Raw genomic sequence first — 27,594 nt, forward strand, 5'->3', positions numbered from 1 at the left:
CTTCATTTCCTCATCAGTAAAATATGCAGGAGTAGGAAATGGCAAACCACTCCAGTATCTTTGCCAAGAGTTGGACACATCTGAAATGACTGAACAAATCTTATCATTGATTATTTACTGAATATGGGAGATGAAAGTGAAAAAGTTGTTTTGATTTTCTTTTTTTATTGCTAGTGATTTTGGAACACTCTAAAGCATGAATATATTTGTCACTTCCTATATAAAAACCCTCTGTTATTTCCAAATGCCTAAATTCTGAACTCTAAGCCTAAGATTTGAATCCCTCTATATTTTGGCTCCAATCTATTTTTCTAAGAGGCAGATTGGATTGGGAAGGGGACTGTTTTAGTGTAAGAACATCTGAATTCAAGTCCCAGTTCTACTGCTTGGTATTTGTGTAATTTGGGGTAAGTTACTTCCCCTTTCAGAGGCTCAGTTTTGTTATCTGTAAAAAGGGTATCATAATATGTGAAATTCCTACCCCCAGAGGAACTATCTCAAAGATTCAACAAGACAATATGTATGAAAGCATTTATAACAGAAAAGCTGATAAAATAAATAGAAACTAAGGCTATTTCATTGATTCATCAGTCATTAATTGAGTAGAGAATTTCTGAATTGTAAAAGCCCTCAAATTGCTTAGTTTAATTGATAATTAATCAAGAATCTACAACAAATGTTGCCAACTTTTACCTGGAGATCATCAGTGATAAATAAGCTGCCCATTACATTTGTGAACAGTTCTGAAAGTTAAATATTTCCTTAGACCTAGTCAAAATCCAGCATTACTTAGATTCCATTAAACAATGCCATGTGTATTTGTTTTCTTTGCCATGTTTAAAGTAAACATAATCCTAATCAGTATTTAAAGATCAATTAGTCTATTTAGTACTAATGTAAAAAAAAGAACATCAAGTACCTGTTGTATATAGAACTTTTTTTGAAGAAATAGATTGAATTATGCCATGAACCAAAGTTTATGTATTTTCTAAGGCAAAAGTAAAATATACAGAAACACACACACACACACACACAGACACACACACACACACACACACACAATGGAAAGGAATTCCTCCCAGAGGGCTATTCTTTTTTTATTGGAATTAAAATAATGAGATAAAACAGACTCCAAGGCTCTTGTCTAACTAAAGCATAACCATCTACCTACCTGAAGTTGAAAGATATTAAGCCAAGTCAGTAGAAACAACAATTTTACTTAATTGCCCTTTTTAACATATCTAAGTTGTCTTAATTATTCCTTAAAATAGCACCTAATCCAATGCTTTGAATATAATAGTTTTTAATAAACATTTGCATCTTTAGTAAGTGAATGAATTGAGAGAAAAAGTGGTAAGAGAGTCTGGGTATAAGGAAGTACATGATTAAAATATAGATGTTTGAATGATGCCCTTTCTTTTTTTTTGGTTGAGCCTTGAATTAACAAAAAAACCTAAACTAAAAATAGCCTTAACCTGTGATGCAATTTTTTCACCTGTAAAATGGGAATCATATTTATCTATCATTACTTTCTTATGTTCAGTGCATGTACAACATAATAGCTTTTTTGCATTGACTATCTATATAGTAGTTTACATTTGGACATGTTTAACTCTCCAAAGCACACATGCTATTATCTTTTGATTTTTATTCAAAATTATCATGCGAGACAAAAGGAGATGTCCCTATTTTTTTTCTCCTTTGATCTTCAACAATAAGCATAATGACTTCAAGGAAGTCAATGACAAAAGAAAGGTTCTACAGATATTGAAATATTCATAATTCAATTTTTCACAGCAGTAAGAACAGTAAATAAAGTAGTTGTCCATCCATTTCCTGGAGTCAATATTTCAGTGCATTTTAAAAATTTACTCTGTAACCTTGGATACATCACTTACTCTGTAAAACTGCATTTTTCTACATATTTTTCACTTACCTATAAACATAATATTTTCACCAATAGAATGTAAGTTTATTTTGGGGAGGACTTGTATAATTTTTGCTTTTATATTCCCCAATGTCTAGAACTTAATAAATCTTATTGATTAATTCCAGTTCTAAATCTTAAAACCTATCAAATCCAAACATTGTTACGCTTGGAAAAATTGAACACAAATCATAAGCTTTATTAATAATATTCCAATAACAATATCTTCCTTATTGGGAAATAATGAAAATCTTCTAGAGGCTCCTCAGCAAACATTATTGACCTACTCTAAAATTTTAACAATGTGGGGAAATTATGTAAAATCTATTAAGAACCATAGTTTGTTGTCTGCTGTGAAGCTACCATAAGAACCCTTAGAAGGAAAGGCCTCATATATGTGTATCCCCAGAATACTGCCATATTTGCTATTTTTTCTCAATCAAATTTGCCTATGAGGATCCACCAGACCTTGCCTTTGAACTTCTTTTCATGTAAAACAGCATTTTATTGATCAATTTCAGAGAACAATGACAAAAAGTCTAAAATAGGCCGTTTAATTATCTTCCTCTTTGTTTACTGGAAATAGACATAAAGTCTATTTGAATTACTCCAGGCTTAATATAACTTGGTGTGGAGAACAGGGTATCCTTGGTGAATAACCATTAGCACTCAGTGCCTCTATTAGAATCAAAACAATGACAAACAACTTGGACATCTTAGGATGTAGAAAAAAAAATTATCAATTGTTTCTGGCTAATGGTAAGACACTCTACTTCCAAAATTAAGCCTTGTCAAGTTTCCAAAAGATTTTCATAATATCTGAAATATATTCTAGAACCCTTAGCCATGCTAGGGCTGAAGCCCATGCCAAAAGGACATTGGCTAGATGTCAGATTATCAGATGCCTTATCTGTAGTGAGATGTGAATGATCTTAAATCAAAATATTGGCCACATTTCTTATTATCACCCCAAGTGCTGCTCATTGATAACAATGAATTGTCAACAGTCATTCCCCTTTCTTCCAATTGCCAAATATTACTATATATAGCTTTCAAATGATTACCTCAATATCATTAGCACTGTCTTCTTCCTTAACTACAGTACACACTCCAACCTTGCAAATAAATGGTAAAGAATTCACAGCCAGATCTTCTGAGTTCATTGTGTTCTGCCCAGATCTCTGAGAGTCCTAGGCAAACCAGTTCATGCCAAAAAAGGACTATGAAGAGGTGAGAAGCTATTGATTCAGTGCCAGCCACCCGGTACCATTCATCAAAGATACATTTATTTTTCAAAGAGACAAAGTTAAGTTAGAAATATTTGCAGTGGGCTCTATTTAGCACGAGGCCAAATATTGAAGGATAGGGTGAGAAGGGACATTAATGATAATCAGCTATAATTACAGTAATTGTCTGTATTTCTGGGTTGCTCAGATTTTTGAAAAATGAAATGCTACCCAAGACAATGCAATATACATTTATTATCCCCCAAGTCATCCTAAACGTCTTTGAAATGAGCTATCCACTATGAAATGAATAATAGTAACACATTTAATAGCATTTTTAGGTTTACTAAGTGATCTTGCAATTATCTGATGAAGAAAATAATGTTAATAATTTTTACTCTTATTTTAAAAATAAGGAAACTGAAGCCCAGAAAGGTTAAGCAACCTGCCCAGTGAAAATGGCCCCCTGATAATTAAATTCAATAAATTAATCATGGACCTCCAAAATGCCAAGTGTTGTCTTAAGAGATAAAAGACATTTTAAAAAAGCTTCAATATGCTAGAGTTGTTGCACTCTGTATCTTATAATATAATAACTCAGACTGGCAAATGGATATAAAATAGGTGATATTCCTGGTCAACAGAAAGAAACATTTGGGTCCATTCAAAGCTATGAGAATTATTGATTATGAATTCAGGATAACAGAACCCTTTCACAGTAGAAACATGTTTGGCAGAATTTCTATGCCTTAATCAAAGAGGCTATGTGATAGTAGTGGAAGAAATTCAATATTAGGACTTGGGAGATGGGCTCAAATATGAGTCTCAATACTATACTGAAACAGTACAATTCAGAAATTATTGCTCTCACTAGTAATGTAGACACTCTATATCTCCAAAGGTCCTTAAGAATAAATTATTTTGTAAACCTTAAACTGTTATCTAAATAACTTATCATAAAGACATTTTCAAAGCATTGATAAAAAACTATATTTAAGTCTTATTCTTTTAAGAAACAGTAAAAAAAAAAATGCCTTTCTTGACTACAGGTAACTTAACATATGCCTAACTAATAAACTTTTTATTTTTTAAATAGTTATTTTTTAACCCAATTGCATCTCAAGACAATTTTTAGCATTCATTTTTACAAGATTTTGAATTCTAAATTTTTCTTCCTCCTTTTCCCTTTCCCATCCTCTCTTCCTAAAATGGCAGACAATTTGATATAAGTTATCCATGTGCTATTATGTAAGACATTATTTCCATATTAGTCACTGTTGTGAAAGAAGAAATAGATCAAAAGAAAAAAATACACCAAAAATTAAGTGAAAAAAAGGATGCTTCAATCAGCATTCAGAATCCATCAGTTTTTTTTTTTTTTTCTGAATGTGGATTGCATTTTCCTTTATGAGTACTTTGTACTTGTCTTGGATCACTGTGTTGCTGAAGAGTTGAGTCATTCATAGTTGATCATCACACAATGTTGCCATTACTGTGTACAATGGTTTCCTGGTTCAATTCATTTTACTTTGCATCAGTTTGTACAAGTCTTTCCAGTTTTTTTCTGAAACCTTCCTGTGCATTATTTCTTATTGCACAATAATGTTTCATGATATTTGTATACCATAGCTTGTTCAGCCATTCGCTATTTGATGGGCATCCCCACAATTTCCAAAAATTTGCCACAATGAAAAGGGCTGCTATAAATAATTTTGAACATGTAGGTCTTTTTCCCTTTTTATGATCTCTTTGTAATACAAACTTGATAGTGGTATTTTGCTGGATCAAAAGGTATGCACAGTTTGGTCACCCTTTGGGCATAGTTCTTAATTGCTCTCCAGAATAGTTTCATCAGTTTATAACTCAATAAGCAGTGGATTATTGTTTTAAATTTCCCACATTCTCTCTGATATTTATCATTTTTCTTTCTTTCTTTTCTTTTTTTTTTTTTTTGCCATGTTGGCCTATCTGATAGGTGTGAAATGGGACCACAGAGTTGTTTTAATTTGCATTTCTCTAATCAAAACTGATTTATAGCACTTCTTCATGTGCCTGTAGATAGCATTTATTTCTTCATCTGAAAACTGTTCATATCGTTTGACCACCTATAAATTGGGGATTGACTTGTATTCTTATAAATTTGACTCAGTTCTCCATATATTTAAGAAATGATGACTTTATCAAAGACACTTGCTATAAAGTTGTTTTTCAGCTGTCTGCTTTTCTTCTGATCTTGGTTGCATTGGTTTTGTTTGTGCAAAAGCTTCTTAATTTAGTATAATTGAAATTATCTATTTTACATTTTGTCATGCTATCTCTTCTTTTGTCATGAACCTGTAACTCACTTAAATTCTTTAATAACTTGGATGTTATACTGCTTGGTGCATATATGTTTCAGCATTGATATTATTTCATTGTCTATGGTACATTTTAGCAAGATGTAGTTTCCTTTTTCATCACTTTTAATTAGGTCTATTTTTGCTTTTGCTCTGTCTGATATCTGGATTGCTACTCCTGCTTTTTTTTACTTCAGTTAAAGCGAAATGGATTCTGCTCCAGCCACTTACCTTTACTGTGTGTGTGTGTCTCTGATTCAAAAGTGTTTCTTGTAAGCAACATATTGCAAGATTCTTGTTTTTGATACACTTTCCTATCCACTGCTATTTTATGGTATAGTTCATCCCATTCACATTCACAGTTATGTTTACTGACTGTATGTTTCCCTCCATCCTATTTTTCCTCCTGTTTGTCCTCTCTCCTTTTACGCTCTCCCTCTTCAACAATGTTTTGTTCTATCTGTTGCCTCCCTGACTCTGCCTTTTTTTTCCATCTGTCCCTCCTCTTTTATTTAATCTCCTCCCCTCCTACTTTCTGTTGTGTAAGATGGATTGCTATATACAACTGATTGAGCATATTATTCCATCTTTGAGTCAATACTGATGATAGTAAGGTTCACATAATGTACATTGTCCACTCACCCTCTCATCTTTCCCTCCACTGTAATAGGATTTTTGTCTCTTTATGGAAACAATTCGCCCATTCTACCTCTCTTTTCCTTCTGCACTCAGTGTACTCCTCTTTCTCATCTATTAAATATTTTTGTGTCATTTATTCAAATTCACCTTATATCTGTACCCCCTCTCTGTCTCTGATATATATATATATATATATATATATATATATCTTCTAGTTGTACTATTTGTGGTGCAATTTTTAAGAATTACAAGAATAATCTTCTCATGCAGGGATGTACACAATTCAGCTTTATTGAATTCCTTATGTTTTCTTTTCCCTTTTTACAGATTCTCTTTTTAAAAAGTCAATTATGATCTTCCCCTTATGAAAACTTGAAATCCTTCTACTTCATTGGATGACTATTTTTTTTCTCTTGAAGTATTATGCTTAATTTCACTGGGTAGGTGATTCTTTGATGTAGTCCTAGCTACTTTGCCTTCCAGAATATCATGTTCCATGACTTGAAACTTTTAATGTTGCAGATGCTAAATTAGGTGTAATCCTGTAATGGAAATGCAAATTTAAAGATCTTTCCTGACTTTAGGCCCTTTGATAGGCTTAAGAGACTCTGAGAACCTTCCTTGATTGAAAATATACTCTGCCTCCTAATAGGCTGAATGTGGTCACATAGAGCCTGTGGCAGGAGGCTTGGTTTTCAGGAATGCCCACACCTTGATGCTGTGTGATTGGGCAGTGGATCAAGAGGGTGGTTACATTCTCTGACCCAGGAGAAGGCTATATAATCCCTGATGTGAGGCTTTGCTTTGGGGCTCACTTTGAGAAGTGTTCTGTGATTTGATCAGATGAGACTCTGGGAAGCCATTGTTGAGGGCCCCCCGGCTTTGAAAAACACAGATGTTGATTTGGTATGGATGTAACGGTTGGACAGTTTGGAAACCTGTCTACTTGATCTATTTCTCTGTCTTGATAATTTTGTCTGTATACTCTCAAGTTCGGGGTGCTGACCTTTTTTCCCCTGAACTACGTAAACGATACATATTTGACTGATTAAAGTAAGCTTGTTAACCCATTTTGAGTTGCTTTCCTTTAACAAAGGAGATGTAAGAACCTGTGTTGGCAGCCACCCTGGGGACACTGGGGTGCTTGCTGATACAAATTCTGATTGTGGTTCCCTAATATTTGAATATTTTTGGCTACTTGTAGTATTTTTTCCTTGACCTCATAGTTCTGTAATTTGCCTGTAATGTTCCTTGGAGTTTTTATTTTGGAATTGTTTTCTGAGGTGATCAGTGTATTCTTTCAATCTCTATTTTGCCCTCTCATTCCAGGATATCAGGGCAGTTTCCCTGGATAATTTCTTGAGAGATGTTGTCCAGGTTCTTCTTTGGATTGTGGCTTGCAGGTAGTTCAATGATTTGGACATTGTCTCTACTGGATCTATTTTCCCGGTTAGTAGTTTTTCCAAAGAGGTATTTTACATTTTCTTTTATTTTTCATTCTTTTTAAGTTGACTGATACTTGATATCACATAGAGCATTAGCTTCCACTTGCCCAATTCTAAAATTTAAGTTGTGCTTTTCAGTTGGCTTTTATAGTTCCTTTTTCCATTTGATCAATTGTACTTTGTAAGGAGTTGTTTTCTTCCCCCCTCCACTTAATAGTACTTTATTTTTTGTTACATATAAAGATAATTTTCAACATTCACTTTTATCAGATTTTGAGTACTAAAATTTTTTCCCTCCTCTCCCCCTTCCCAAGGTGGCAAGCAATCTGATATAGGCCATACACATACAATCATATTAAACACTATTTTCATATTAGTCATGTTGTAAAAGAAGAATCAAAACAAAAGGGAAAAAACACAAGAAAAAACAATAACAACAAAGAAAGAGAAAATAATATGCTTTGATCTACATGTAGATAGCATAGTTCTTTTTGTGGATGTGGACAGTATTTTCCATCATGAGTCTTTTGGAATTTTCTTAGATCATTGTGTAACTAAGTCTATCAAAGCTGTTCATCACACAATGTTGCTGTTACTGTGTAGAATGTTCTCCTGGTTCTGTTCACTTCACTAAGCATCATTTAAGTCTTTCCAGGTTTTTCTGAAATCTGCCTGCTAATCATTTCTAATAGCACAAATATTATTCCACAACATTCATATTCCACAACTTGTTCAGCCATTCCCCAACTGATGAGCACCCCCTTAATTTCCAATTATTTGCTACCAAAGAAAGAGCTGCTATAAATACTTTTTGTACATATGGGACCTTTTCCTTTTCATTATTTCTTTGGGATGTAGGCCTAGCAGTGGTATTGCTGGGTCAAAGGTATGCATGGTTTTATAGCCTGCTGGGAAGAATTCCAAATTGCTCTCCAGAATGGTTGTATCAGTTCACAATTCCACCAACAATGTATTAGTGTTCCAGTTTTCCCACATCTTAATGAGTTGTTTTCTTCAATGGATTTTTGTTTCTCCTTTCCCATTTTGCCAATTCTGCATTTCTTTTTTTTTTGCTTTTTGGAGGTGGGAGGGCAGGGAAATTGGGGTTAAATGATTTTACCAAGGTCACATGGCTCATAAGTGTTAAATGTTTGAGGCTAGATTTGAACTCAGGTCCTCCTGACTCCAGGGCCAGTGTTCTATTGATTGTGTCACCTAGCCACCCCATCCAATTCTATATTTTAAGCAGTTGCATACTTTTTCCAAACTATTGATTCTTTTTCATAATTCTCTTGCATCACTCATTTCTTTTCCCAATTTTTTTCTACCTCTCTTATTTGATTTTTAGGTCCATTTTGAACTCTTCCATGAGTTTTTTTTCTGGGCTTGAGATCACTTCCTGATTTTTTTTTGTGGTGGTGGGGTGGAGTTGTCCCATAGGTGTTTCGACATTGTTATCCTCTTTTGAGTTTGTTTCTTAATCTTCCCTGTCACCATAATAACTTTCTATGGTCAGATTCTTTTTATGTTTTTTGCTCTTCACTTTTGGGCTTTTTCCTTCCTTTTAAATTTGAGTTCTGCTCCCAGGGTAGAAGAGGCCTTGTCTCAGGCTTCTTATGCCAGGGGCTGCAGGCCCAGGTTATTTACCTGGTGCTGTACTGATGTGGACATGAGGCCCATGGGGGACCCTCATGTCTGGTGCTGGGCTGAGGGATTGGAGCAGGGGTTGGCTGTTGCTGCTGGAAGCTATAGGGATGGCAACTTAATTGATGTTGAGCCAGATCCTAGTGCTGGTGTCTGTGGTTGGCAGGATTTTGCTGGTATATGTGGAATAATCTTAATATGGCATAATGTTGAAGTCTTTCCACATCCTGACCCTGTTCTTCTACATGAGGGGTAGGTAAGCTGTGACCTCAAGGCCACGTTTGGCCCTCTAAGTACTCAAATGAGGCCCTTTGACTGAATCCAAACTTCATAGAACCAATCACCTTAATAAAACGATTTGTTGGATGAAGTTTGGATTCAGCCAAAGGGCCACACTTGAGGACTTAGAGGGCCACATATAGCCTTGGGGCCACAGGTCCCCCACCTCTGCACACTCTTTCCAAGGTAGTAATGTGATTACTCATTACTAATGTAGCACCCTGAACCTAACCCAACAGTTGAGATGTGGTCTGACCAAGGCAAAACACAACAGGACTATTATCTGTTTTATTCTGCACATCATGCCAAACTTTGCTTTAGCTTTTTATCTGCCAAATCAAAATGTTCTATCACCTAAATTAATTTTCTATGGATGTTCATATCCACTTGCATTTGGTTTACACTTCTGGTCCAATGAAAGACAAAAACAAATTATCTCTGATGAATTTTCAATATGTTATTTTGTGTCATACTTATCTCCTAACTGTAGCACTCCTAGAGGAGTACAAAGAACAATCAGAATCTAATACATTTTTGCTCACTGATTGCATGAATGAGTAAGGTGGTTGCTCCTTTTGGATTAAACAACTTTGTTTATGTAAAGGGGCAAAAACACAATTTTCAGAGATCTTCTTGGAAAGCTGTTTCTCAGAGGAAAGTAAACCCTGGAGAAACACCTACAGTTATGCAAAGATCTGAGAAAAAACAGACTTCAGAATAAAAAATAATTACTAATGTATCTTATTTCCCAGCAGCTAATTTTCATAGGACTGTTTTGAAGACTTTGGCATTGCTATCAGGGAAACACTGATAACTAGAACTTTTCATAGTATATGCAGCAATCCTTTATTTTTTATTTTTTGATGTGTCAAAATTCACATTAAGATGAATTTTGATTTCTCACCCTCAGGATAGAAATGTATTACTTCACACAATGAGATACTACTTTGAGACAGGAGTCAATTAATAACTGAAGGGAAGAGTCAGAGTTGTTAGAAAAGCAAGAGGAAAGACTCAAAAAAGAGTAGAGATGGTCCACTGCTATTTGAAAGGAATTAAATTCAGTAAATTCAGCCAAGTGGTTGATTTCTATAAAAACAGTCAAGATGAAATGTGAGGGAAGATATTAGAGACTGAATTCTACCTTGATACCAATATTGCTGAGTTTACTAAAGGAATATGGGCTTTTTACATATTGCTGGGAGGTGAATGGATTGGAGAAAAATACTTCCTGATTAAAGGAAAAGCATTGACGATAGAAGCTGATGAGAGGAAGAGGAATCTTTTGCTTCCTAACTGACCTGGTTGAGGAAAGGAGAGGCTTGCCTTCCATACTGCCACCTATGGCAGAAGAAAGTTCCCTTAGAGTAAAAATGAATAGCTTCACACAGCCAAAGGTCAGGAAGATTGTTTTTTTTTTCCTAAGAGTGTCCTATTCCCCAAAAATCCAACCAAGGTGTAGTTTGAATTAAGAATCCAGACCAAAGACGTCCTCCCCAGCATGTGTCTGTAAAGAGACTAAGGACACCAAATCCTGTAGGCCAGAGACTTTAGTTGATCTGGCACATGATTTTCCTTCCTCATGTGTCTCCCTACTGGATTTCTATAAATTTATGGTCACTCTTCCCCACAGTCATTGCATAAATTAGTAATAGTGTGAGATCTAGGTTGATGGATTAATTCCTTTGTTATAATTATTCTTGAAGTGAATTCTGTTTAGTAAATGGTTCATGATTATAAGTTAATGGTGTCATCTCATTCCTCTGAAAAAGTTGAAGGTCCCTAGGTCAGGTACATTGCATATATCCATAGTCTTTATGTATTGATTGGCTTTGCTGTATTTTCTCTTTTCCCTCTTTTTCTTTAAACAATATTATTTGGTTCATGGGATGGCTCTCTGGGAGGTGACAAGGGAGGGATAATAGGAGAATTCTAATGATTAAAACAGCTATTTATAATTTTTCTTTCTTTAAAAAAAAGAGATAATGATATCATCTTGGTTAATTTGTTTAAAAGCAAATCATACTGTGAAGGGTCCATAAACTACCTGAGTGGCAGACATTTGCTTCCCCACAAAATGTTTATCCCTAGGATCCTGAGAGTGAGTTTTAGGAGTATTGGTCATATCTATCTGGGAAAACCCCTGACCTCCTACAGCATGCACATGTTGAGGTAAGTAAGCTAACCAACAAGGGAAATAAAATTGGCATCATATACCACATTCCAGAGGCCATGCCTATGCTATTACTACATGCTACAAATGAATGGGACAATTTACGAAAGACTTGGGGCCTTCCATCTTGAGGAATTCCATTCTATTAAAATATAGGTCAAACTGATCATCTATTGAAAATACAACATATTGTAGTGGATGGTAATGACACTAATAATGAAATAAACTAGTAGTTTAAACACTCAATTCCATTTGACAATAGAAATATCAACATAACTTAAATGAATTTGGTAAAATGTATTCTTTTTCTATAAATATTATCAAAGTTTATCTACATGTTTATAAATACCCAATAAGCTGTTTCCAAATAATGCACTCCCAGGAAGTGAAACACTGCTATGGAATGGATACACACATATGCATACACACACACATACACACACACACACACACATAGATAGATGGATAGAGAGAGAGAGAGATAGATAGATAGATAGATAGATAGATAGATAGATAGATAGATAGATAGACGTATACATATATTGACCAGAAGACAGAAGTGTAAGCCTCTCCCTTTTCTTAGAAAAGCCTCTAACTTTTCAGGAATGAATCATATCTCACTGTAAAGTAAAAGGGATTATCAAAATCATTTAATAGGCCTGAACATGAAATTCTTCATGATAACATTCAGTCATTCACAGGGATCTTATCCTGTAAAAGTATTTAGATAGGTCTACCCTAAACTTTAGTGAGGTGTAAAGAAAATAATATATTTATTTACAGCTACAAAACATTTCCTCATTTCATCCTCACAAAAATGTTCTGTGAAGTATGTAACATAAGTAGGATGTTGTTATCTCTGCTTTGCAGATGAAGAATACTTGATTCTTAGAGAGGTCAAAAGGCATTGATCAGATTTGAGGGTGGCAAACATGTAATCGATTACAAGGTGCCATTTCTTCTTGTCCTAACTGGGTTTCTGTCACTTTTGGGGGCTCAGGAAGGAACAGTCATGAAGAAATGATGTCAGAAACCATAAAATTAAAGTAGGAAGGGACCTTGTAAATCACAAAAATATAGAACATTTTACCTGAAAATATTTATCATGGTAAAGGTATGAAAATATCTATGAAACTCTGACTCTGTGAAGGGAATCTGGGAAACCATATTATCCCAGCAGACCTGATTTGTTTAGTTCTGACTCTCTTTTGGTCCAGTATCCAGAGATTTCCTTCCACTGTAACTTTTCCTATTCCCTCAGAATATTCTCCATTTGGAAAAAATCAGGTTTCAAAGTTCCAACCTAAAGTTCTTTGTTGTAGTTTTAGAAATATGTCAATTTTAGTCAGTTACATACATTTCTGCTTACCCCTAACCTCCATTGCATGTTGTTGTCCATTAAATTCATTATCTGTTGTTAGACATATAAAATGTAAAAAGGAAAATCAAATTCCCCAAATATCAAGTAGATTACATTCTAATGTATGTATAGCATACTGGCAAGAGAACTAAACTGCTGCTATGCTACTTACTGCCCTGTGACCTTGGGCAAACTATTTAACTTTAGTGGCCCCCAGTAATTTCATTAGTAAATCAGAGGAACAGATTAGGTGGCTTCAAAGGTCCCTTTCAGCTCTATATCTGTGCTGATCCTATGAATACTAAAACAGAATGGAACCTTGTGGCATGGAATGCAGGGACCTTCAATGTGATCTACTCAAACAGAATAAGGACTTAATAAAAGTTTCTTGATGGAATGGTTGCCCTCCTTGAGAGGCAGAATTTCCTCTTTAGCATTCCTGACAAGGGAACTTCCAGATTCTGCTGTTTTCTGTAAACTTGTGACTTTAGCATTCCCATATTAACAAAATGAATCATAGGCTGAAAAATGAGTGCTGCTTATGTAGGCTGATTACAGAATGTGAGAGAGTGCAGTTCATTTTATCTTAAAATACAACAGGGGCTTTAACCTCTGGTCTTCTTAAACTTTTCTTTTTTATACTCCTGTGTCAATACCTACCTGTACTTAAAGGCAAAATTGGCAACAGCTCTCTTATTGATAGCACAAAAAAAAAAGCCCCATGCCCACACAGTGCCAAAAATTGGCAGTGGCCTCTGTCCTGGATAAAAAAAAATGGTGATTTTGGAAAAATCCACTACACAAAATGAAGGAAAGAATCTGATTTAGCTTCATTATTTTGAAAGACATGCTGGTGAATGCAAAGACTGTCTGATTATTCCTTTGGCATCATTTTGCTGAGAGAACATTTACACTCATAAACCAGTAATAGGAAAGTGAAGTCATGCAAGAGAGGAAAGTGGTCCCAGAAGGCATTTATGCATTTGCCAAACTAAAGGAAAAATGTTTTAAGAAAGAGTTATCAAAAGTTAGTAATTATTTTGTTAGTTAGTAATTCTAGCATGTTTTAAAGAAATAGAAAGGAGAGAAACAGATAGCAGAAAGACAGAGAGAGAGAGAGAGATTCAAAACTCCTTCCATTTGTTTTTTAAATTGGATGTCCTATCGAACAGAAGAACTTGATAAGTATGAAATCTAGAGCACAGTGGTATACCACTTAGTAGTCAAAAATAAAACTAACTATCTCCTAGCTTCATAGGTTGTGAGAATGGTAAGGGACTTTACTTAGTACATAATAGATGATACAATTCAACACATTCATTCAATCCTTATTAGTAGAAGCATGTACAAAGACAGGAACAGATCATATATTGGGCATGAATAAGTATTATAAACAAAGGGATTTTTTTTCAGGTAAATGAAGGTTACCCTGGTGTGGCCAGGTAGCACAGAGAGTAAGAGCACCGGCCCCAGTGTCGGGATGACCTTGGGATCGAATCTGGGCTCAGACACTTAGCGTCACACCCAGAAATAACTGGCTGTGTAACCTTGAGCAAGTTACTTAACCCTGAATGCGTTAAAAAAAATGAAGGTTACCCACCTTTAAGCACCAACATGACAGCAATACCTCGTCCATTAAAATATTTTTAATGAAAAAAGTGGTGTGGTAGCTTAACTTTTGAAAATTAAAGAGAACATAATTTAACCTTTTTTTTTAGAGATGAGTCCAGGGGTGTGTGGTACAGTGACAGGGAATTGGAAAAGAAGTAGAGCCCCAGATACTAGCTCCAAATCTTTCACTATATAACTTTGTGACAATGGGCAATTAAATTAATATCCTTGAGTCTACTCATCCATCAAAATGGATTGGATACAGAATCCTTCTTCAAGGTCAAACATGTGATTCTCTAAGATTTTTATGAACAACAATTACTGAATTATGCATACTAATTGACATATAATTGAGGAATGCTGGCAGAAGTTAGCAAATAAGTGAAGGTCTTTGATTGCAGAGAAAACTGCAATGCGTTCATGTTTTTTTTTCCCTCATTGTTCATAGTTTTATTATCCCACATATTAGAAGGAATTTACTTCTCTAGCTATTAGCATGTCCCCACTGCTCCTCAACTGCTAGCTCATTTTGACTACAACTACTTGGAAAGGCGTAAGACTCAGAGCGGCTCCATTCCTCCATTAGGTAACAGCAACTACCACCACCTTACTCCTAATCACATTTCTATAATGCTTTCAGGTTTGTTAAGGACTTCACAAATATTATTTCATTTGATTATCATGATGACCCAGTGAAGTAGTTACTATAATTGCCTCCATTTTATATATGAGAAATGATGTTTGAGCTTACCAGAACTTTGATCTCTGAAAGAGGTGACTATTAATATACAAAGAGAGCATTGGGCATCTCCATGTTTAAGTAACCTCAAAGCATACAGATCACCAAAAAACAAAAGGCACTTTTCACCAGCTATTTACAACTTTACATTTCTATTCTATAAATAAACCACAAACACACCCTACATTTCGATCACAGTAAATCTTGAACCATTTACATTTTTAGGCACATATTCATTATTGTATAGACAATATTCAATAATCATCATGATCATAACTTGTAATCATCCACAGACATAGTTCAATTTACAGAATGACAAAATTTCTGAACCATTAACTATGAAGTCAACTTGTATAAGTCAAATATTTTTTTCACCATTTTCCATAAGAGCAATTGAATCATGCCCTGCTGAGAAAATGCTGGCCTAACGATATAAAATAAGTTATAGCAGAAACTGAACAAATTCTTTAAAAATCCCATTGAAGGAAAAATGTCTACTTTATAAAAGAATAGTAAGAATGACAATAATGAACAAAATAAGTCAGAATGCATTATCAGCATATTAGTAAAGTTTCTAATTCCCAAAATATTCATGAATTGTCTTTGAAATTATATATATATATATACATATATATACACATACATACACACACACACACACACACACACACACACACACACACACACATATATATATATATATATATATATATATATATATATATGAGAGTTGGGAAGACTGTAGTTTTGTTTCTCTGTCTTGAGTAAGCAGTCATATTCTTATATGCAAAGATTTTTCTTCCTCCTTGAGACAAGCATAAATGTTTGTATAACTAGAATCTTATACTTCAGACCAAACTGTAATGACACTTAAGGATACTTGATTGTTTGATCTTTCTACATTTTTTTGTAAAATCAGAGTGAAATAGTCCCTCAACTTCATAGAGAGGTTCAGATATATCTCTTCCATGTGTTTAGAAAAAAAGGATGTAAACTTTCCAAGGTTGTAGATTTTTTATAGTAAGTTCCCCATGTTCTGGGATAGGGACCTATTTCCTTAAAAGTAGATATATTATGTAATAATAAGTCAAATTAATTAGTAGTTAAGCATCAAAAATAGTTGTATGAGTAAGCCAGTGAAATACCATTTTAAATGTTACTTTTTTTTGGCAGGGAAATCAAATGATTCTGAATACAGTCCCTAATAAAGAAATAATTTCTCATGTTGTATGTATGTATATATACATCTATATGTATATATTGTGTATGTATCTTCATATACATATATATATATACATATACATGTGTGTGCATGTGTAATATTCCTCTTCCCACATTTTTAAACCAAGTCTTAATATCCATCTCATACATTCAGAGAATCTTAGAATGGAAAGGATCTTTAAAGTATTTTGTGAAACCATTTACCCTGTAGACACTCTCTACTTCATGTTTTTCAGTGATGCCAAAAGCATTAACTCTTAAGGCAGTGTATATATCCATACACCTCAAAAAAGCTTCATACATACATATATATTTTATATATTCCATCCATATTTTGTGTCACACATATATAAATATATTGTGTGTATTTATGCATACATATTATATATGTGTATATATGCATATAATTATACATTTGTTTCTGTCTTTTCAAAAGAAACTGCTGCCATATCTTCATAAAGTGTTATCTATAAAAACTGTATATAAAGAAGTGATATTGTTTTTTTAAGAAATTACCTAAGCTTAGTGTTACTGAATGTTGGATCTAGGAAATAATTGAATGGAAAACTAGTCCAGTTCCTTTATTTTATAGATCAGTAAATTAATTCTTAGGGAAGGGAAGTGTCTCATCTATGGTCACATGGTTAATAAATATTAGAACAAGGTAACAAATCCAAGTATTCTGACTCCAAATCTACTACACTTTTCCCCATTCCATACTTTTATCCAAGTGCTTATTGTCCCTAGAAGTATCCCTATGGAAAGTTGTACAATTATATAGCAATACTGCCATTAATAGCAGCATAGATTTGACTCCTCTTGGGAAATCACATTCAGGGTTACTGAGAAAGTCTTTTCAACATGATTAGGCATGCTCAGTCATCCTTCTTAATGATGGGCTTTGGTTTTAGAAACAGAACCAAGTAATTAAAAGTCCACTTAACGTGCTAGATCATATGGCTTTTGAAACATAGATTTAGAACTTAAAGGGCCCATAGAGATCATTTAGCTCCACTTCTTCTTTTACAGATGAAGAAAATTAGTCGAGAGAATTTAAACAACTTGGTCCAGTATTGTACAGGCAGTAAGTGACAGAGTCAGAATTTGTCTCTTGCTATAAATCCTGAGCTCTTTCTACTGGAACCAAGACCAAAGTTTGATTTGAAATAGAGAGTTGGGGCGGCCAGGTAGCACAGCGAGTAAGAGCACAGGCTCCGGTGTCAGGATGACCTGGAGATCGAATCCCGGGCTCAGACACTTAGCACCACACCCAGAAACACCTGGCCGTATAACCTTGAGCAAGTTACTTAACCCCAATTGCTTAGGGGCGGCCAGGTGGCTCAGTGAGTAAGAGCACCGGCTCCAGTGTCGGGATGACCTGGATCAAATCTGGGCTCTGATACTCAGCACCACACCCAGAAATAACTGGCCGTGTAACCTTGAGCAAGTTACTTAACCCCGATTGCTTTAAAAAAAAATAGAGAGTTTCCTGCGATGCAAAATGTTGCATGTAAAGGAAAAATTACTGGCTTTGTACTGTGAAGATCTAAGTTTAAGTCTCATCTCTGTCCCTTTTCTAGCTATATAAGTATAGGTAAATCCCTACCTCTTTGAGTGATTCATTTGAAACCGGGAATAAGATACTTTGCTTCCTCCCTCATAGTGTTGTCATGAGGATCAAATGGGCCAACATATGAAGACTTTCTAAATCTTAAAGTGCTAAAATAAAAAAAAAATTGTATCTCCCGAGTTGAAAGTGCTATTACAAATAAATTTAAAAAAATAAAAAAAGATCTGTCAGGTCCTTTCTAGTCCCCAAACTTTATTAGGATGCTATTCAGTATAAGAGCTCATTTTGGAGGACATTTATATCTGACTTTACAGTTAAACAACTCTATTTGATGGACCCTCCTTCCAAGAGCATGAGGTAAATAACACAAATATTATTATTTCCATTTTACAGATGAACAACCTTCACTAAGTCCAGTACAGATTCTAAGCTCCTTGAGGTCAAGAACAGTTTCATTGCTTTGTTTCATTTTTTTGTATCCTGAAGGTCAAGCATAGTGTCTAGCATACAATAAGTGCTTACTAAATGCTTGTTGGTTGACCAAAAAAAAGTGCTATTACATATGATCCAGTACCCCCTCATGGTACAGATCATGAAACTGTAGCAAAGAAGTGACAAGTGAATTGTTAAATGAATAATATTTGGTAGAGGTGGTGCTGGATCTTATTCCTTTGAGATTTCCTAATCTAATCCCAAAGATAATTCTAGAAGAAAAGTTCACAAGCAATGACAGTCTCCTTAGAGGAAATGTTCTCCTCCTACAGCAACTACTTTAACAACCCCCTCTTCAATATGGAATTTGTGTTATTTTTACTTAACAATATGGTAGCCACACTTGTAAGATTAATACATGACAATTCCTAGTCATCCTGATAAAATCAGTTGTAAAATAAAAATGACAAGCACTATCCACACATCTTTCCTGGGTACTCAAGATAATGTAAAATTTTCTTCCCATTAAAAGATTCTGTTACCAAAGAATTGGGCTGACCTATCAGGAGGCAGAAATATGATAAATCAAATATGAATATTTCTCACTAAAGATATTTCTGTCAGGCAGAACAATGAAAAACGTGTTTCTCTTTCCTACTCACCTCCCTAGAAGCAGAAATTCTCCAGCCAGCCCTTGACGCCTCATAGCCATCAGCAAACCTCTCACCGTCATCCCCTCACAAAAGCAGGCTACCACTCTGGCCTTGGGTAGGTGACTGATAAGTTTCTTCAGGAGCTTATCAAAACTCTGTTCCCCAGCGTTACTATAGATCTTGTAGGAATGAGCAATGCAGATTCCTTCCTTGGCTGACATGTCTTTGAATGCTTCCATCCCACTTTCTCCATAGTTGCCTACATGAAAACACAAACAAGAACATGAGAATTAAATAGATAGAAACTGGTGCATCAGTCACGATAAAGTTCTCATGATATTTTTCTAATGTCTGGGGCATTATATTCTATGCAAAACATCTGTTCAAAAGTATATAAATACTTTTAATGAGTTTTATGCCTTTGTTATTTAACACTCCCCCCCCCAAAATCCAGATGTCATGAAAAGGTTGATAAATCAGCATATTTTCATATGAAACCCACTCTATCCAAGCTATCTACACCATAGAAGTTCTCAACAGGGAGGTGGGGGAGGGGGGAGGCATCCCTGAATAAACACATGTGTTTATGTTATGTCAAATAATAAATGATGATGATAATGATGATGGTGACAATTTCAGTATAACTGGGTTCCTACATAGTTCTATGTATTTTGTATATTTGCAAACACTATTCTGAAGAGGCCATAAATTTCACTAAACTGGCAAAGGGGTCCATGACACAGAAAATGTAAAGTACCCCTGCTTTATAGTTTCAAGAAGCAGCCATTTGCTCAAGTTACTCAGCTTGCAAAAGACTAGTTACTCCTCTATGACTTTTATATGCAGAAGAACCAAAGTCATAAGAAGCCCAAAGAACAAGCAAGAGTTCCAAGAATGGAGATAGCCCATGCCTACTTCACTCAACAAAATACAATTCAAATGTATGTATACAATATGCTTATATCTCTTCCCATGTGTGTATAAGCCACCAAGTCGCCTCTCTCTGCAGTTCTGAGGAGTGATTAAGGGTGAAAAAGGTCCCCCCTTTGAAAACTTTGATCAGGAACTTCCAGTTACTAGCTATGTCAAGCTGATCTGGGAATTCTGTTATTTTCAGGTTTATTTTTAGTAAAATGTATTCCTTAAATGAATTTTTAGAGGAATGATTTTAATTTCTTGAAGAGTAGGATAAAGTAATATATGAATGTATATGACAATTCAATTCCATAAGCATTTATTAAGCACCTACTATGCACAAAGAAGGCATCACACAGGTTCTAAGTACTCAAAGGTCAAATGAAGAATAGTAATATTTTAGTAGATTAGGGATTTTAATGTCTATCTTTTTCAGAATACGTAGCATATCTAATCTTTGGCTGATATTTCACTGACAATGCATTTCACATTCAGTAGGTTGTAGGAAAAAGTTATCATGCCAAAATAGTAAAAAAAAACATACCCTCAAAGTGATCATGGAGGAAAATAGATTATACTGAAAAGAAGACTGAAATATGAAATTTAATTTCCTAAGAAACAGTGACTTTATTAGTGAAGACAATTCATCAGTTGTTTTCAGACTAAAGCAATACACACACGCACGGATACACACACATACATGCATATATATATAAAATTCAATAAAATAATGGATATGATTTTGTAAAAGAAAAAAGTGGACATAAAGGCTTCTAAATGACGGGGCCTCAGTGAGTATATCAATAAGCACTTACTGAGGACTTAATATGTATCAAGTCATGGGTTAAATATTGGAGATAGAAAGGAACAATGCTATCATTGCTCTCAAGGAGTCAACATTCTAATGGGAGAGACAACACACAAACATTTGTACACTTATAAAATATATATATGCATAGTTCTATCAACATATATATACATAAATATGTATAACAAAAGGAAGTTAATCTCAAAGGAAAGACACTAATTTTAGGGAGAAAGGAGAGAAGAATGGTGAAAGGTTTCTAGAGGAGATAAGATTTGAACCTTGTCTTAAAAGAAGCCAGAGAAGCCAGGGTGTAGAGGTGAACAAAGAAAGGATTCCTAGTATTGTGGAGAGAGCAGCCATTGAAAAGACATAGCCTCGAGAGAAGAAGGGTTATAGCAAAGGAGAGCAAGAAAGCAGTTATTGTTGGATCACAAAGTTCATAAAGGGAGTAGGCTATATGTAGACTGGAAATCAAAAAGTATTTTATATTAGATCTTGGAGGAAATAGGGAGTCACTGGAGTTAAATGAACAGAGGATGGCATTGTCAGACCTTTGCTTTAGGAAAATCACTTTGGCAACTGAATAAAGGATGAGTGGATGAGAGATTCAAGGCTAGGAGACTAAATAGAAGGCTATGAAACAGTCTAGGCTGAAGTGATAGTATTTACTGGGGTATTGATTATGTGAGTAGAGAAAAGGGGCCTCATAACAAAGTGCTAAGGCTTCCTGCATTCCTGATAAACCACCTCTTCCTGACTTTTGAACTGAGACTGATTCAGACTGCTCACATGTTAATAAGTATTGAAACAAAATGAGGCACTTGTATGCCATTGAAGAGACTTTCTTATTCATAGGATAAGAATATTCAGTAAGAATAGAGATTGAGTATACTTCAAGATGATTTAGCTAAGCAAAGCTCCCTTGCCCAAATTCTCTGCTTAATACATCAGCTAATTCTGAGACCCCCTTAGCCCTCTCCTTGTTTGCTTTGTCAACAGTTTGAGTCCTTATTCCCCTAAGAAAATCCATTTTCAAGAAATGTGTTCATATTTTTTTTTCAGGAAAACATAGCCTAAAGTATATGGAGTGTGTGTGTGTGGGGGGGGGGGACTTAAGATTTTGCTTCTACCACTCTGATACACTACATTTTTTTTTCAAATGGGGAAAATACTATGCATTAGGAGTTTGAGATGACAGGACAAATAGAAGACATTTGAGCTTCTAAGCACCATGGATAACTCTTTTTGTGATTACCTCTGATTAAATGCTACTTAATTATTCACAGGGAATTCTCTCATGATTTTGATGAGATATACCTATATTTAATTTCTCTAACACTATCCCCATAATGAAGTTGCCTCTGAGGGAGAAAATTCATTTTACAATTAACATTCCTATAGAGTAAAATTATCCAGACTCTTCTTCTATTTCACTGTAATTATTTCACCAATCCTAAGGAACAATTTTGTTTGAGTACTGTGTTCCTTTTCATCCCATCAATTATATCTATTGGTGGCAGCATCTATCTACATTGTTTATCTTGTGTACATTTATTCTATTTTCACTAATGAACACAGGACAGATTCATGAAAATGTAAAGTGTAATAACAATTCCTCATTTGTTTTTGCATCAGTAAAAGTAATCTGCTCTTCAACAGTAAACATGAGATTCATGAATAATCCCAGGTGAGAATCCAAAAGAGGGCACATAACTTTTTGTTACTCAGATTGCTGGCTCGTGCTCTATAAAATAATGTTAGCAAGTCTGGTTTGCCATGAAACAGTGCACATTAAGGTGATGTACATACATGCCACCAATTATTTGGAAGGAAACCAGAAAATCTCTGTCTGTTTTCTGAATAACTGGTGTTGGGTGTTGAGGAAAAATATGTATATGCATATGTGTGTGTGCGTAAATATGTATGTGTCTGTGTTTGCTTTTTGGAGGCAAGAGAGCAGGGGAATTTGGGTTAAGTGACTTGTTCAAAGTCACATGGCTAGTAAGTGTTAAGTGTCTGAGTGTATATATACACTCACCTTTTACCTTGTGCTTTGATAAGAATTGTTTCGAATACTTTGTCCCCATCACTACCTACTGCTCCTGGAACTATTTTTACCTTTGGATTCAAAGTCACCAAATAATACATTAACAACAAATCTATGACTATGATGAAATGTGTTTTTTTTTTTATATATACATGCTGTAAAGTGATAGTGCTATGGCTTAAAAAGCAAATTCTCTTTCCCATGACTAAATTTTAATATAATTCCCAAGGGACATTGATGAAATAACTGGTATGGCAAATTACCTCTGTGAAACAGTAGAGGAATTTAAACATCTTATTTCAATCCTACAAATATTACTAGCAACAAAGAACAATTAGAAAATAAGCCCAAAGATAAAACACCATTTTGATAGAATGTCAACAATTCTTTCAAAGTTAAACTCATGTATATTATAAGCAGATTTCACCCAAGGTTGAAATACTCTTTTTCATTTCGGCATCTAACTTTTTTTTTAAACCTTGTGTATACCTTTTTTTCCTTTATAAATTGAGGGAACCAGAAGAAGATTTGCTCTCCTACTCCTAGAAAACTTCCTAGTAGTTTTCATCATGGTAGTTTCTACCATGCACTGGGTGGAACAATATCATGTTTACTGCTAACCCTTCTCAACTTCATTCAGTGGAACAAGTATTCATTCATTCTATGAAATACTCCTGATACTGAAAGCTTTATATTAGTGATCATAAAATCCATATTTACCATTAAATCATCATATGGGGATATTATATATAATTAAAAAAACTTTTAATGTTTATAAATTACATTGTGAACATTTCTATTAATTTTGGGCATCTGGAATACAACTCTACTTAACTTTAATTGCTTCAATATATTGTGCCTTTTCCAAACATTAAGCTGATAAGATCAAAGACTTCCTGAATTAGAAAAAGACCCAAAGCATGCACCTGAGTATATTTAGGGTTTCCATTGATTCATAGGAGTATGTAGAAAATTTCAAATTAAAGGAAATTGTTAATTGATAATGAAACTTTAATGAATTGTCATCAACTCTCCCAGAAGTCTGTTTCAACATTGATGGAAAATTTAGAAGGGTTTATTTTCACTGATATCTTTCCTTGAAAACAATGAATTAGAAGATGGTGGAGTAGAAGCAGGACCTCCCCACTGCTAGGGCTTCAACCTTCCCCAATTAATGTAAAAGGGCACTCTAAACAAACTTTGGATCAGCAGAACCCACAAAATGACACAGAGGCAGGAATTGGCCAGAGCAGTGCTCTGGGAGCCGAGCCCCGCCCCACGCCAAGGCTTTAGCCCCAGGGTGGGCCTGACCAGCCGCAGGCTGGAGGGACTCCAGATCACCAGCAGCTTTGGTCATTTCCAGATTTATCAACACATAGATGTGAATGACAAAGTGAGAGGTCAGTGCAGTATGTACTTTGGGACCCAGTAAGTGGGAGTGCCTCAGCTTTTGCCCCCAGGGTGAGAAGCTGCTGAGAGGAAGGCACAGCCAGCCCATGGCAGCTTTAGCTTCTGGCCTGCAGACTGTAGGGGGACAAAGTGCCCAGTCTGAGGGGAAATCACTCTTGCTTTAACCTGCTTGGATCTGGATTGCAGTCTAGGGTGGTGGTCCTGGGGTGCATGACTAGCTTGCCAGAGAGTGTGGAGGCTTCAGCAAGGGCTCCCAACTAATACCTCTGGCAGCTGAGAAAACCCCAGTGTTTGGGATGGAAACCCCTCTATCTGGTGGCAGAGTCCTACTGTGGCAAAAAGCCCAAAAGTCAAGTAACTGAGTGGCAATGTGCCCAGGCAAAGGAAACAAAGCAAACAGAAGAACCTAACATTAGACTCCTATTTTGGGGACAAAAAGGATCAAGGCAAGGAACAGGAGGAAGATAGTGAAGACAGAACTACTGCACCAAAAACATCAAAGGAAAGAAAATATGACCTGGTTACAGGCCATAGAGGACCTTAAGAAGCAAATAAGAGAAGTGGAGGAAAAATTGGGAAGAGAAATGAGAACAATATAAGAAAATTATGAAATGGGAGTCAACAGCCTGAATGAGGAAAATAACACCTTAAAAAATAGACTAACTCAAATGGCAAAAGAGGCTCAAAAAGACAATGAGGAGAAGAATGCCTTAAAAAGTCGAATTTGCCAGATGGAAAAAGAATCTCAAAAGCTCAATGAGGAGAATCATTCCTTCAGAATTAGATTGGAGCAAATGGAAGCTAATGACTTTATGAGAAATCAAGATGCTATTAAACAGATCCAAAAAATGGAAAGAATAAAAGGCAATGTGAAAAATCTCATTGGAAAAATCACTGACCTGGAAAATAGATCCAGGAGAGATAATTTAAAAATTTTTGGACTACCTGAAAGCCATGATCAAAGAAAGAACCTAGAAATCATCCTCCAAGAAATTCTCAAGGAAAACTTCCCTGATATTTTAGAACCAGAGGGCAAAATAGGGGTTGAAAGAATCCACCAATCACCTCCTGATAAAGATCCCAAAAAGAAAACTCTTAGAAATATTATAGCCAAGTTCTGGAATTCCCAGATTAAGGAGAAAATATTACAAGCAGCCAGGAAGAAACAATTTTAATATTGTGGAAAGACAATCACGATAAGCCAGGATCTGGCAGCTTCTACACTGAGGATTCAAAGAGCTTGGAATATGATATTCGGGAGGGCAAAGGAGCTGGGATTAAAACCAAGAATCACCTACCCAGCAAAACTGAGTATCATGTTTCAGGAAAAAATGTGGTCATTCAGTGGAATAGAGAACTTTTAAGCATTCTTGATGAAAAAAAAAAGAGTTGAATAGAAAATTTGACATTCAGATACAAGAAGCAAGAGAAGCATGAGAAGATAAACAGGGAAAAGAAACCATAAGGAACTTATAAAAGTAGAACTATTAACATTCTTACATGGAAAAATGATAATTTTAACTGATGAAACTTTTCTCAGTATGAAAATAGTTGAAGGGAATATATATATATATGTTTATATTGGAGGGCATATGGGCATATGAATACATATGTGAATGTGGGTATATATGTTTACAGGTATACATAGATAGAGGGCACAGGACCAATTTAATAGGAAGGGATGATACTTAAAAGGTGAAATTAAGAGGTGAGAGAGGAAAATAATGAGAGGAGATGGGGAGAGACAGAATGGGGTAAACTATCTCATATAGAAGAGGCAAGGGAAAATGGTTGCAATGGAGGGGAAGAATAGGAAGGCAAAAAGGAATGGGTCAACTTTATTCTCATTTAATTTGGCTTGGGGAGGGAATGAAATACACAATAAATAGGTTATCTCACCCTAAAGGAGAGTAAGGGGGAAGGGGATGAGAGGGGTGGATGATGGAATGGAGGGCAGGCTAGTTGGGAGGGTAGTTGGAAGCACCCACTTTTGAAAAAGGATGGGATCAAAGTAGAGAATAGAACTAGTGGGAGGTGGGATAAAAGGGAAGAAAATATAGTCAACTATGTTAATGTTTTGCATAAGCTACACATGTACAACCTATACTGAACTGTTTCTTTCCAGTAAGGGCTGGTGACAAGGGAGGAAGGGAATGAATCTGGAATTGAAAGTTTTAAAATCAAATCTTAATATATATATATATATATATGTATATATATATATACTATTAATAATAATATTTTACATGTAATTGGGAAATAAGATATAAAGGCACTGGAGAATAGAGATTCACCATGCCCTATTGGAAAAGTCAAAGGGGGTATGAGAGAAGATATGGGAGAGAGCAGATGGGAGAAGGGAATATACTGTGGGACTGCTATTTTGGGGTGGTGCATTGGGGAAAGACGGGGAGAAAATGTGTAACTCAAAATCTGGCAGAAATGAATGATGTAAATCAGAAGTTAATAAAGCATTTGAAAAATGAAAAAAAGAAAGAAAACAATGAATTAAATAGTTCCTCTTCTAAATATAGGTAATGGACAGAGAAAATAGGACCACTAAAGAACAGTCTTTGTGAATGTCGCTTAAAGAGAATATAATGAAACTCTGTAGGGTGACAAGTGGATTAAACCAGGTTGAATTAATTTTAAAAATATTTTCTGAAGTCATGCAATCAGTGAAAATCCAACATAACTGAAGAAACATCCAAGATAAAGGTAAGAAAACATGTAATAAAAATTAACCAGTTTCATGTAAAGTAAATAACTATGTATGTAAATAAAGACTTCTAATTCTATATTAATACTCGTGCATACGTATGTACATAATTAGGTACACAAATAATTTAAGCAGTTCTATCTATGAAGATATAGAGAACATATAAAGGTAGGCAAAACTTGTGTTGGAGTCTCAGAGGCCTTTTGTTGCAGTGGGAAACTGACAAAGAACTCTCCCAACAATTCTGACAAATAGTCATCTAAAACTGCTTAAAATTCCAGTATGAGGAGAAAAACTATCTTCCAAAGAAGTGTGTGCCATTTCCCTGTTGAATTATACCTCTAAGACAGGGAACCTGGTTGCTTTTCTGGGGAGAGTAGCATCTCTAGTCTCACTTTCCATTAATGAAGGTCTACTAACCTTAAGGTCAGTTACTCTCT

The 27,594-nt window shown here is 35.2% G+C and overlaps 1 protein-coding gene across 1 annotated transcript in view; it reads right to left on the reverse strand.

The window, feature by feature from the left end:
* Positions 1-27,594, reverse strand: part of GRM5 (glutamate metabotropic receptor 5) — a 663,694-nt gene that overhangs the window by 423,953 nt on the left and 212,147 nt on the right. Inside the window, exon 2 of the mRNA XM_069071043.1 lies at positions 19,265-19,514. Coding sequence (XP_068927144.1) covers positions 19,265-19,514 — 250 coding nt within the window. The remainder of the gene's footprint in view (positions 1-19,264; positions 19,515-27,594) is intronic.

The sequence above is a fragment of the Petaurus breviceps genome, unplaced genomic scaffold (genome assembly GCF_028583685.1).
Source record: "Petaurus breviceps papuanus isolate PSGF00001 unplaced genomic scaffold, PetGlider_PUasm1.0 90823, whole genome shotgun sequence".
Classification (NCBI taxonomy): domain Eukaryota; kingdom Metazoa; phylum Chordata; class Mammalia; order Diprotodontia; family Petauridae; genus Petaurus; species Petaurus breviceps.